Below are 14,593 nucleotides of genomic sequence, written 5' to 3'. Positions count from 1 at the left end.
AGACGTACAGTACAAGAGCAAGCCTTACTATCATCTGGATGATGTATTTGGGCTCCCTGAACATGCTGTTAACTTATTAGCTCTCATGCCAATTCAGCGCTTTTCTGCGAAGCGATTCACAACAAAGACTATTGTTAAGACTTGTTGAAGTTCCTGTGTTATTTTCTGACTTCGAACTTACAAATATCAGCTGTGGAAAGCCTTGTCTGGTGATATTTCTAACTTCACCACCCTATTAACTCAAGGAATCTTTTGTCCTATTCACAGCAGACAACCACGAAACAAAAGAGAAATCAATGTAGTTTCTTTCCATGTACAGAAAATTAGAACATACCCAGACATGCCAACTCTCACGCATTAGGTGTGAGTCTCAATCTTTGGCTAGTAATCTCACGCTCTCACGCCTAACCCTCTGTTTCTCACTCTTTCACCTTAGTTCTCACGCATTTCTCACGCCCGATCTACTTCATAAGTAGCCCTGTGCTTAAAATTGGACAGACCTGCGTTTATTTTTGTACTTTGAGCATGTAGCGACCTTTTTTTTTTTCGTGTTTACTACCAAAAATCCTGGAGCTGCATTTGAGTATGGTCCACATTGCTGGTAGTGTTTGAGGTCTCACTCCTAAAATTGTTCAGAGATTGGCATCTCTACATACCATATACTTTGTAAGTTACCAAAGTTTTACTGGCGGTTATCATTGTTTTCCCAATGGCTTCAATACATTTTTATGGGTATCCACAGCATCTAGTGGTTACACAATAGACAGTTAACACTGATTGCATTCTTAAGGCCTTATGTGAAACTGGCCTATTGTTGTACCTTTACAAATGCTAGGAACATAGAAATATTTCAAAATCAATATTTATATAGTCAGTATACTTTCACCTGAGCCCCGCCAAATATAGCAATATCAAAGTGGTGAACATGTGTCCGCTTCCAATGTTTCTGTACTGGAACAAGCATGTTTTCATGTTGTAAACATGTTTGCGTGCCTGAATCGTCCATACTAAATATATGGGATATTTAAAGCCTCATAACTCACTTGTTCTTGCCCGTATCAAAGCGCTTTTTGATTACCAGTTCTGGCATTTAAAGGGCTTCACAGCACTACTAAATGTTTGGGCAGCTGGCCCATGTAACAAGAGTTATTAACAAGAAATGAGGGCTTAGGTGAATGCGAACCGACTATAGTATGCCCACTCTAATAATTGTTAGAGTAACAAGCTGATGTTGTGCTAATTCTAAAAACCAGGCACAATGCAGTAAACAAACCTAACTGGAATTAATTACAATGTACTAAACTAATATTATTTTTGGGTTTAGCTTTGTTGCTACATACAGAATTATCAATTGAATTGTAATAATTTGTATTTCATAATTGATTTTGTATATTTTTAATTACATTGCTATGCGCTGCTAATTAGTGTACCTCAGCAACTAATAAAGCACAGAAGTACCTTCTAGACTGTTTTATAGTATATTCCTATACAAATTCTCCAGACAAAGCCTTAAAATGGTTTGCATTTGCATATGTACGGGCATGCCCTTCAAAGGATTCATTTCACCTGGTAGCCTAAGAGGCCAGTTGTGTTGTTTTTCAACTGTTTGACTCTTGTAGAACCCATTGGGAAAGGCCTCCACCACATCTTTATAAGTTGCTTCACCTGTATTTCAAACTAGCACATACTATCCGCCTTAAATCAAACTTACATGTACCTGCCTTAAAATTTAATACAGGTTTTATAATTATTTCTCACATAAAAGTTGTTTGTAGCGAACACAGTTTTGCTCACATAGGTGCGGAAAGAAAAACAAGTATACTTACATGCATACACACTGAAGCTTCCTTATTTGTCAAAATGCATGTCACATCGACATACACTAATGGTTCAGTCAGCTACCTGATTGTTCTATTAGAGTTACTGCATGTCAAAACATACTATTGGGATTTGTCAAATGAAGCCATAAAATCAAAATATTACACAGCATTCAATTTCACCCTTATGTAATTCTTGGGAATAAAACAACCTAAACATTATCTATATTCTTTTAACAGCCTTAGCTTGGCTGAACTGGTCATTGACAGCCATTTTCCCTTTCCCTATACAAAATACTGCATTTTACACAATAATACAAAATGCAAAAGTACAAGCATTCACACTCATAATTTCTATAGCACAGTATACAACAAAAGAAAGCCCTTGAATTGCTCTTTAAAATGCCACCTGAATTTTTGTTGTAATGTTACCATAGTAAAATTTATTCACTGTTGATTACAACGTAATATGCACTCCATACAAAACTCCATTGAAGAATTAAATTACTCGGGTGGACAAACGCCAAAAGTGCAACTCTTTACCCTCAACCAAATTATCAAACTTGGTATCATTCGATGTGGTGGAGCTTACTGATTAATAATCTTCCCGAACTGAATGGTTAAATAATTATTTTACAGAGATGCATTACAAAAAGAGTGGGAAAAAAACAGGGATTTTTAGTACATACCTCAAAATGTAATTTCGCCATACAAAGCTTCCTCCTGCCTTTTCCCTTTGTCCCAGCACACTGTATTATACACTACGTGAATCGCGTGTAATCAAGGAATACAATGAACCATATCCCATCTCCGTAAACCATAGTATGCAGACGTTATGACACCGTGTTTATAAGAAGGTGTTATAACAAAACGTAATTGCAAAGCCATACAAATGCAATATACTGGAAATTTGGCAAATGTTTTGATATGGGCTGTTCTATTAGAGTATATTGATCTTTTTCTATTATTTGTATTTTGACAAGCAAGAATTTATGGTATTGCACAAGTATTCTTCCTATTATGCTAGCATTATGCTCAATGCTTTCAAACACCTATTATGCTCATAATTATGCCAGCATAATAGGCTGGTCCCTAGACTTGAATAAAACCACACTCTGCAAAATTATAATTCTACAATACATTTGCTCATATGTGATTTAGCTAGCCTCATACATTGCTCATGCTCCTGCTATCACTAACATGTTTTCGCTATAACATGTTTTCGCTACCAAATGTAGCAATAGCTGTAGGCTCTATGGGCTTTTCTGGAGCAAGTAATACTGTATAATTATTTATTTTATTATGGCCCGTGGAAGTGTTTTTAGCATTTTTCTTCTCAGTGACAGAAATACAAGACTTCAAATAGCATGTTTCAATCAAAGAAACTACAAAAAGTGAAATTAATATCTTCACAACCAGTAACTTAAAAAATCACTTCCATAGGACCTAGATACTTTAGTTGTTTAGTTACATGTATTGGATTCAGCGATCTGTTAGTGTGGATTTTGGAAACACATTTTTTTACTATCGTGGACCACACACCCAAGAACAATTGTTATTCTGTAGTGAAAAACAAGCAAGTACAAATAGTTGTATTGCTATCACAGCAGATTGTTGAAATTATTTATCCCTGCTTTAGTAAAAACAGGTTTTGTGATTTGTCACCCCTACACATTTTAAAGATATACCATAACCTTAACAGTTTTAAGCGCAGCTAAAATTAATGTCTAAGTAATGTTTTTCAATTTTGTAATTTGCTTTTTTCGTTGTAAAATAATTTTCATATGCAAAACTTATACAAAAGTTTTTTACACGAAAATTTTTTACAGAAGATCGAATTACTCTAATAGAGCAGTCATCACGAAAATCATCCAAAAATATTTTTACACAAAAATTACCACGACAATTTTTTTGCACGGAACTAAAGTAAATTATGGTAGATTTAAACATAGCAAATTTCTTTTATTATTATTTTTTTGGAAAATTGGTATAATCTTGATAATGAAAAGTGAAAATGATTGCCTTTCTCTAGTACTTTTTTGAAATTCTCTGACGATAAAATAATCAATTTTACCAAAACAATTTACCAATTTTATTAAACATTGTTCGGTGCATCTCTAGATACAGCAGCAGTGTGATTGTTACACACTGTTGTTGTATCTAGAGATGCACAGATAATCGGCTTGCTGATTGGATCAGTTGCCGATATGGCAATTTCTACCATATCGGTAATCAGCACAAATGCTCAATGTAACGATATTATTACCGATAGTTTTTATGGCAAAAATACTATAATTTTTATTTGCATTGCAGTATTTAAATAGCCTTCTTGCCCAGTATACAAATAATTGTATATGTATATAGCACTAGGCTACAAGAAACCATACAAATGTACATGCAAGCATGATTGTTATTGTTACTATTCTTACCCAAATCTTCTGAATACAGTATAGCTGTCATACTAAGAATTAAAGAACTGCACCACAGGACGAACTAAACAATCTGTCAACAAGCCATTTTGATAACTAATCAAAATACAGAACGATCCATGCGCGAGTCTTTGTAAGAGCATTAATTAAAACTTTTGTGGTGCCTAATTGTCTGGGTAGTGTAATAAAGGCCACACCACCATAGGTACCCAGGTGCTTTATAGTTAAAAGTTATGTTTTTTCAATCCTAAAGATGTAGTAGTTACTCCTGTAGTACTATTTCATTTACATTTTACAAAACATGCAAATTTGTGGTCTTCCACACACATCCAATTTACAAACTTTGACAATTCATAACTTGAGATTGGAAATGTTATTGACTTGAGATTTGGTCACAAATGTGCACCAACATAGGATAATGGATGGAGAAAAATTCAGGTTTGTGTTGTTCCTGAACGCTAAGTTATGGTCTTTCAAAAAATTCATAGAATTGGATGTGTGTGGAAGAACCCTTTTTGCAAATCTGGTCACATATTGGATCAGTATAATCAGTATCGGCTCTCTAAGGTACAGATTAATCAAATATATGTACAATTAAAAAATCCTTATCAGTACATCTCTAGCTGTATCATCACAGTATTTTTTCCAAGCCACAAAAGGTATTTTTTAATTTCAATAGTTAATCAATCCAAGTACCAATTTTCAGTTTCTTCCCATTAGCAGTTTACCCTGTCAGCTTGACAACATACTGGTGTTATTTTTTTGTGAATAATTATATTAATAGCCCTGTAACTGTTCAAATTGATATCAAGATTTTCGTTTTAATTCTTCTTAGGTGTGCCTAATTTCACTATGCATTTCCTATATGAACTCTATAAAGCTACACTGTCTTTCCCAAACTTGTAATAGAGTCTTTTGTCTTTGACACCTTTACTGTCACGACCAATTATCTGGTTGGCCAAAATATTATTATTGTCTTGCAAAGAAATCTATTTTTGTAGCTGTTTTCTCAGAGTTCAGCTCAACGTGTACATACTAAATTCCTGCCCATGAAATATACCTACTATGCTTGGATACTATGAAAGAGCTATCCAAAACAAACAATATTTGGCAGTAAAACCTTGTGCACAATTGGGTTCTAATAAAGTGAATGGCTATGCAGGAACAATTTTATTACATTGACTTAAATATTTAACCTTTAAAACTATCATTCCACTAATGACCTTCATGCATTTTGTAAAGTACTGTCACATTATTCAATAGTAATAGTTTATCCTTTATTTAGTCAGTTGAACTTTTACAGGACAGTGTTTTTAATATGTAAACTACAACTACAGCAAAACATTATACTATCAGTAACATAATTATATAACAATGTTTAATAAGGTCACATTATTGTTTGAAAAAGGAATGTTAGCAATGCTTTGAAGTATAGAAGTTTCTTGTTCACGAAGAGACTCCAACACAAGTCTCTTAGTACTAATTACTAAGGGACTCAGTGGTTGACCACACTAGTTATTTTGTTATCACTATAATATGCACGCAAGAATTTATTGTTAACCACTGATCAGTGGCGTAGCCAGGAAAAAAATTTTACCGAGGCAAAGTTGAAAGGGTCTGCTTCTGACTCAACTGATTCACAAAAACTATCAAGCATGGGTGGTACAGCATTTGCAGGTTGACTCTCTGGTTGGATGGAAGAAACTGTTTCAGAGTATTATTCTACATGTCATAAGTAATGCTCCAGTTTACAGTTACTGCTACAATATACCATGCCTTCAATTATTACTCAACACAAAATACTGACTTACTCCACCGGAGATATTATTTTTGAGTGGTCGGGCCATCAATGGACTGCAGTGGAGGTCATAGTCATGCACACTAGCTATACTTTTTATTGAACTGATGTGATATTTAAGTCAGAAATTACGTAGCTATCTCTTTCATGTGATATTCAACTACATCTGCTAAACATGTCAAGCTAGAGAGTATGGGGGCATGCTTCCTCAAGGAAAAGTTTGAAAATATATGTTTTGAAATGGCACATGGAGGCTATTTTTTTATTGTAACTGCTAATGTATGATATGCATGATCAATTAGCTCAATGCAATGCCATGCAGTTGTCTCACTGGAACTCAGTTTGAAAAGTCAATTAACATATAAAATGTAAATGATTTAGAACAAGCAGTGGCTATAATCTGTACTGAATGCTCTATTAGAGTATATCATGATGACTGCTCTATTAGAGTGTCTCGATCTTTCATACAAATTCAAGTAGCTGAAAAGTGGTCCAGCCAATGGGCTCCGGCCCTGCTTACTACAGGCATAGATTCTATTATGTGTGGTGCAGTAATGCTGTCTAGTAGTAATGTTTGAGTAAAAAAATCAGGGTGCCAAAACTCAGGCCTGCTCAGCCTGAATTGTTGAGCATTTTTTACCAAGGCAGCTGCCTCGGTTGCCTCAATGGTAGCTACGCCACTGCTGATAATATTGTCAACAAAACAATAGTACAAATGTGACCCGGTCTGCAAAAAGGGGCCTTATAGCCTTTCCAAATTGTCAAGTTTGACTAATCATAACTCCACCTATCGCCTCCATATCAAGACACACGGTAGTGTGTCGTGCGGCCCAAGAAGCCAGCGCGTAACACCCGTGAGTATATTGACAGGAAGAAAGAAAACGCAATTTTCGCACCTCCGTACCTCTGTGCTTCCTTGATGAAACAGGACGATTTTTGCTGTGGACATGCCCTCCAACTGCAGCACTCCACATTCCAAATTTGAGCGAAATCGCTTCGCGCGTTCCTGAGATATGCGACTTCAAAAATTGGCTCAGTTTCTTCGTTTTTTTTCTTCTTATTTTTCTTTTTCTTGTCGCACACTTACAAAAACTGCTATAAAACTCGAATGCCATATCTGATTGCCTTGAAATTTGGCACACAGAAGGGGGATATAAAGGCGCATCTCGGTACCAACTTTGGCTGGAATACGATAAACAGGCAAAGAGTTATGAGCGATTATTCACGAAAAAATAACACCAATATGTTGTCACGCCTACAGGGTAAACCGCGTATGGGAAGAAGCTGAAAATCGGTGGGTGAATAGGTTAACTATTGAACCTCAAACCTTTTGTAGTTTGAAAGAAATCGAGCTAAAAACCAGGAAGATACAACGAAAAAACCAACAGTGTGTAACAATTATGCAATCGAGATCAGCTAATACAAAGACGACTGCTTGCCACGCCTACCAGATAAACTGCTTGGGGTAACGCTTTGAAATTCGTTGTACAGCTGGAGTAATCATCTTAGAAAGGCTCATCAATGGTGTAGAAGAATCAGACTTAAAGCCACGGAGTTATAACACGAAATCCAACTTGGTGTGGCAAGTGCGAGATCGAGATACTCTAATAGAGCAGTCATCCTAATAGAGCAGTCACCCTGAAGAGAATTCAAAAGATCAGCTAGAAATAAGAAACCTGTATAGAGATCAGCTACACACAAGTCACCCTGTAGAGAGATCAGCTAGAAGAAGTTACCTTGTAGGGAATTCATGCAACTATATGGAAAGAGATAGTTCAGAAAAAATCACCTTGTAGAGTTCAGCTACAAAGAAACCACCATGTAGAGAGTTCAGCTACAAACAAATCGCCCTGTGGAGAGATCAATAGAAGAAGTTACCTTGCAGAGAGTTCAGCTACAAAGAAACCATCATGTAGAGAGTTCAGCTACAAACAAATCTCCCTGTAGAGAGATTAGCTAGAAGAAGTTACCTTGTAGAGAGTTCAGCTACAAAGAAACCATCATGTAGAGAGTTCAGCTACAAACAAATCTCCCTGTAGAGAGATCAGCTAGAAGAAGTTACCTTGTAGAGAGTTCAGCTTCAAACAAATCACCCTGTAGAAAGATCAGCTAGAAGAGGTCACCTTGTAGAGAGGTCAGTTACAAAAAAACCACCATGTAGAGAGCTCAGCTACAAACTAGTGACCTTGTAGAGACATCAGCTAGAAGAAGTTACCTTGTAGAGAGTTCAGCTACAAAGAAACCATTCTTTAAAGAGCTCTGCTGCAAACAAATCACCTGTAAAGAATTCAGCTACAAATAAATCACCCTGTAGAAAGATGAGCTAGAAAAAGTTACCTTGTAGAGAGTTCAGTTACAAAGAAACCACCATGTAGAGAATTCAGCTACAAACTAGTGACCCTGTAAAGACATCAGCTAGAAGAAGTTACCTTGAGAGAGTTCAGCTACAAAGAAACCATTATTTAAAGAGCTCAGCTGCAAACAAATCACCTATACAGAATTCAGCTACAAACAAATCACCATGTAGAGAGATCAGCTAGAAGAAGTTAACTTGTAGAGAATTCAGCTACAAAGAAACCATCATTTAGAGAGTTCAGCTTCAAACAAATCGCCTGTAGAGAGTTCTGCTACAAACAAATCTCCCTGTAGAGAGATCAGCTAGAAGAAGTTACCTTGTAGATCGTTCAGCTACAAACAAATCACCCTGTAGAGAGATCAGCTAGAAGAAGTTACCTTGTAGAGAGTTCAGCTACAAAGAAACCACCATGTAGAGAGTTCAGTTGCAAAGAAATCACCGTGTATAAAATTCTGCCACAAATAAATTGCCCTGTAGAAAGATCAGTTAGATGAAGTTACCTTTTAGAGAGTTCAGCTACAAAGAAACCATTCTGTAAAGAGCTCAGTTGCAAACAAATCACCTGTACAGAATTCAGCTACGAACAAATCACCCTGTAGAGAGATAAGCTAGAAGAAGTTACCTTGTAGATAGTTCAGCTACAAACAAATCTCCCTGTAGAGAGATCAGCTAGAAGAAATTACCTTGTAGAGAGTTCAGCTACAAAGAAACCACCATGTAGAGATTTCAGCTGCAAAGAAATCACCCTGTAGAAAATTCTGCCAGAAACAAATTGCCCTGTAGAAAGATGAGTTAGAAGAAGTTACCTTTTAGAGAGTTCAGCCACAAAGAAACCATTTTGTAAAGAGCTCAGCTGCAAACAAATCACCTGTACAGAATTCAGCTACAAACAAATCAACTTGTAGAGAGATCAGCTAGAAGAAGTTAACTTGTAGAGAGTTCAGCTACAAAGAAACCATCATTTAGAAAGTTCAGCTTCACAGAAATCACTTGTAGAGAGTTCAGCTACAAACAAATCTCCCTGTAGAGAGATCAGCTAGAAGAAGTTACCTTGTAGAGAGTGAAGCTACAAACAAATCACCCTATTGAAAGATCAGCTAGAAGAAGTCACCTTGTAGAAAGTTCAGTTACAAAGAAACCACCATGTAGAGAGTTCAGCTACAAACTAGCCACCTTGTAGAGACATCAGCTAGAAAAGTTACCTTGTAGAGAGTTCAGCTACAAAGAAACCATTCTGTAAAGAGCTCAGCTGCAAACAAATCACCTGTACAGAATTCAGCTAAAAACAAATCACCCTGTAGAGAGATCAGCTAGAAGAAATTACTTTGTAGAGAGTTCAGCTACAAAGAAACCACCATGTAGAGAGTTCAGCTGCAAAGAAATCACCCTGTATAAAATTCTGCCACAAACAAATTGCCCTGTAGAAAGATCAGCTAGAAGAAATTACCTTGTAGATAGTTCAGCTACAAACAAATCACCCTGTAGAAAGATCAGTTAGAAGAAGTTACTTTGTAGAGAGTTCAGCTACAAAGAAACCATTTTGTAAAGAGCTCAGCTGCAAACAAATCACCTGTACAGAATTCAGCTACAAAGAAACCACCCTGTAGAGAGATCAGCTAGAAGAAATTACCTTGTAGATAGTTCAGCTACAAACAAATCACCCTGTAGAAAGATCAGTTAGAAGAAGTTACCTTTTAGAGAGTTCAGCTACAAAGAAACCATTCTGTAGAGAGCTCAGCTGCAAACATATCACCTGTACAGAATTGAGCTACAAACAAATCTCCCTGTAGAGAGATCAGCTAGAAGAAATTACCTTGTAGAGAGTTCTGTTACAAAGAAACCATCATGTGGAAAGTTCAGCTGCAAAGAAATCACCACTGCCCAAATTTCAAGGCAATATCTCTTTCCAATCTGAAGTTATCAATTGTCAAAGTTGGCAAATTGGATGTGTGTGGAAGGCCCCTTTTCGCAAATCCGGTCACATATATATTATATATATAATTTGTACATTTACTGATAAAATATTTAAAGTACATCTACTTCATCTTTTCTTCTTCCTGTAGTAAAGAAAAAAAACATAGGTTAAAAAAGTCTTAAAGCTGGCCATAGGCTGGCTTTGGGGTATACAAATACAAAAAGAAATGAAATCTAATCCAAAACAGCCAAGCTGTAAAAAAGTGTGCGGCCCTCAGAAAGGCTATGGTGAAAAAAGATGTGAAATCCAAGGTGGCGGCCAAGAAATGGCTGTGATGGTAGGTTAATGGTAAAAATTTTAATAACGACAATTCAGGTGAATTTTTGTGCCGCTTCACAAAATTTACCTGAATTGTCATTATTAAAATTTTTACCATTAACCTACCATCACAGCCATTTCTTGGCCGCCACCTTGGATTTCACATCTTTTTTCACCATAGCCTTTCTGAGGGCCGCACACTTTTTTTACAGCTTGGCTGTTTTGGATTAGATAATTATTACACCAAGCCATAGTGCTATGTTAGGGGTATAAGGGAACCAAATTTCAGGGTGATACCACATTCACAAATCAAGTTACAGGTTGCCAAGTACAAGGAATTGAAATGGCTATAAGACCCCTTTTCGCAGACTGGATCACAAATACCCTATTAGCTAGCTACTTCATGTTCTTCACCACCTACGTATACCAGTGAATTAACTGGAGTGCCAAGGCAATTGGTGTCTCGTGTACTGTCTTGGAAAATGGATTTCGATGATGACACAGCAAGCACTATTACAGTAGTGTTGCTAGATATTACTCCACTTTCACTTCTGTTACACAAAGCATGTTGAAGCCAAATAATTGAGTTTCAATTGTGGCAGCTATAGTCTTGTTTGACTTGCCTTGGGTAGTAGTAGGGATGCTTGTCTAGTCGATGCATCTGGTACACCGATACAACTTACAGTACTGTCCAAGGTACTGTCACTAATTTTTGACACATTTCTATTACTCAAACTGATGTAATACTTGTTGATAGCAGTGTGTGTTACCAGTGAAAGTGTCATCTCAGTAACCTGAAAGGCAAGTAAATTTTCAAGCGGAGTATCCCATGCATGCAGCCTTTTGTACATCCTTCACTAGCAATGGCACAACATATAGCTACAATTTCCTTTTCATTGCTGGCTGACCATTTTCTAAAGCGGTTAGACACCACATACCATCATCTTCACGGCATAAATGCTACACCTTGGTTTCTATGTTGCCTCTTCTAACACCTCCTATATACTCAGTATTAATGCCTTGAAGACGCTGATATGTGGTGTCTAACTACAGCAAGGGTAAGATTTCCCACCTTAGTACAGTGAATTCTCAGTTATCTAAACACTATTGTTCATAAAATACATGTATTAATGAAAGTATTCATACATAGCATCTGTTGTACACCTCTTTATTGGGAACACACATTAGCATACCCAGTTATCATAACATTTAGTCAGGATATTGACAGTAGTGGTCTGGATTAGCAACGTTTTATTGTTTTTTCTGTCTGTAAGCATTAATGTATCATGTGATTTTGTATAATATCATTCATGTAGTTGCTCCAGAGATGCCAGTTCCACCAGTCAACACTATTGTGGTCGATGGAGATGAAGCAGTGTTTAACTGTGCAGTAGTTGGTGATCCATTACCAACTATTAGTTGGTATATTAGTGGTGTTGATTTATCATTATCTAATATGGCTCCATTTGATCAAGAGGGAAGGATTGATGTTGATCTTAGTACTACCACAACACTCAACACAACAACAGTGATGAGTACTTTAACACTAAATGAAACTGCTCCATTTTTAGCTGAAGAATATGTGTGTGTAGCTTCTAATAGTTTGGGGAGTGTTAACAGAACTGCTACACTAACAGTACATGGTGAGTACCATACTGTACATATGCCCACAGTCAGCTACAAGCCTGCTGTGGATGCACACCTACTTTCTTGACATCCATATAAAGAAATGATCTATATTTATACATATCTCTACACATCTACCTAATACATTACAGTGTAGTGCTGTATTAATGTCTGAGTGTGTACTTTTGCTTTACAGGGACATATAGGGTATCATACAGTATGATAGTTACTGTATAGTGGGGGCCATAAAGGAGTAGGCATGGCCCATGAAATAGCATCACCCAAAAACCAGCCTCAATTTTCCCAGACGACAATGAGGCAGCATTTGTTAGGCAAAACTAAGCCCAAACAAGCTTTCAGATCGACCTGAAACGTTTTCAACAAGTTGCTACGGAATTTTAAAAATAATTTATTAATTTTAATGGAATTTTCTACTGACTGACTGCCTGACTGACTGATGCATTCAAACAAACATAGCTCGATAACGGCTAAGGCTATGGGCTTGATATTTTCACTATTCATCATCGCTTCATCCCAAGAGGTGCCTTTTGGCTTACCACAGTATGTACAATGCATTCTTCATGAACTTACCAGTGTCCTCCTTTGTGTCCCATTCATCTTTGCTGACAGTGAAAGGTGTCAATTTGGCAGTAAGCACGTGATGGCTTCCCTTCAAAACAGAAATTGTCCGTATTTTTCATACTGGCTATTTTGATTGCAGACGTGCTTTTCGAACAGTTCTTGATTCGTACTGCAGTGTAACGGGTTGAACATAGCTGACAGCGAAGTGTAATGGATACTTCACTTTTCAGACAATAATTAATATGATTAGGGTGCGCTGCACGATTTCTTTTTTTTGGTATGCGTGAACTGCAGAGGTGCCTTACGAACAGCTGTTGATTCGAAATGGGTCAGGGCCGCAGCCCACGGTCCAGCCAATCACTTTCAGCTACTTGATTTTAGTGAAAAGATTGAGATACTCTAATAGAGCAGTCATCAAAATATACTCTAATAGAACAGTCATCATGCTACTCTAATAAAGCATTCAGTATAGAATAGCTTATAGTCTAAGCCATTACATTTGTGTTAACTGTCTTAAACTTACCCAGTGAATCATCTCCATGGCACACTGCATTGAGCTAATTGATCATGCCATGTCATGTATTAGCATGCAGTTACAGTCTAAAACTAAACTTTCATGTTGAGAAATTTTTGTATACATCATGAAAATAAAATTAGCTACTAGCTATAATAGTCAGATATGAAACTCAATTAATTGGTAATATAGCACAAAATTACCATTAATGTTAACAAAAAGAAGAGACTTTGCATGTAAAATAACCTCCAGATGCCACTTCAGAGCATCTATTTTTCAAAAGTTTCCCTGGGGGAGCATGCCCCCTGACCCTTCTAGCTTAGCATGCTGTGTGTGCTTATAGCACATGCAGTTAAGACACACCAAAGCAGATAATCTCTGATTTACAGATCATATTAGATCAATAAAAACTGAGTAGTGTGCATGACTATGACCTTCATTGCAGTCCATGTCTAGCCGGATCACTTAAAATTTCTCGGCCCCAGCCCTGCAATGAGTTGAACATAGCTGGCAATAAAGCATAATGGATAGTTCACTTTTCAAACGATAAGGGGCTGGGGCACACTGCGCCATTTCAGATGCGGTATGCATGGGTTCACCAGTCATAATAAAATCATTTACAAAAAAAGTTAACAAACAGATACACGAAAAAATTTGGAATTTTCAACTAGAGTAGGGACCATAGCGCATCAATAAAAGTACTGAAACAAGTTGGAGCAGTCCATGATATTAAATCACAGTAAAACAATAAAAAGTGTTATGCCCCTACTGTGCATTTCCGTTATGGTATCTTGAGCACAGTAGGGATGTAACACTTCTTATTGTTTTACTGTGATTTAATATCATGGACTACTCCAACTTGTTTCAGTACTTTTTATCAATGTGCTATGTTCCCTACTCTAGTTGAAAATTCCAAATTTTTTCGTGTACTTGTCAAGGGTGATCATCTTGTGCACCCAGGTGATATAAATACAGGATGTATATCTACACTATTATGGCCAAGACTGGTACTATAACCTCATACCAGATTTTATTTACAACTGTATTACAATGACTGGTGTGTAAGTATTCCTCCCCCTTTTAAAATGAAAAACCCTTAAAGTTAAACGTTTAGTTTTTGTTTCTGTACGTATGATCATACGTGCCGCCAAGTAAATGGTGTGTTTGGCTGACTTCTAAAATACATCCCAAACTATTCTTCCTCCTAAGTAGAGCAACCCCAAACTCTTTCAATGTGA

The 14,593-nt window shown here is 36.8% G+C and overlaps 1 protein-coding gene across 2 annotated transcripts in view; it reads left to right on the top strand.

Annotated features, from left to right (window-relative positions):
- Positions 1-14,593, top strand: part of LOC136255518 (cell adhesion molecule Dscam1-like) — a 72,255-nt gene that overhangs the window by 1,415 nt on the left and 56,247 nt on the right. For both annotated transcript variants that reach the window (XM_066048311.1, XM_066048310.1), the window contains exon 2: positions 11,950-12,276. In XM_066048311.1, coding sequence (XP_065904383.1) covers positions 11,950-12,276 — 327 coding nt within the window. The remainder of the gene's footprint in view (positions 1-11,949; positions 12,277-14,593) is intronic.

The sequence above is a fragment of the Dysidea avara genome, chromosome 5 (genome assembly GCF_963678975.1).
Source record: "Dysidea avara chromosome 5, odDysAvar1.4, whole genome shotgun sequence".
In the NCBI taxonomy this organism is placed as follows: domain Eukaryota; kingdom Metazoa; phylum Porifera; class Demospongiae; order Dictyoceratida; family Dysideidae; genus Dysidea; species Dysidea avara.
This window is presented reverse-complemented; position numbering and strand designations above follow the sequence as displayed.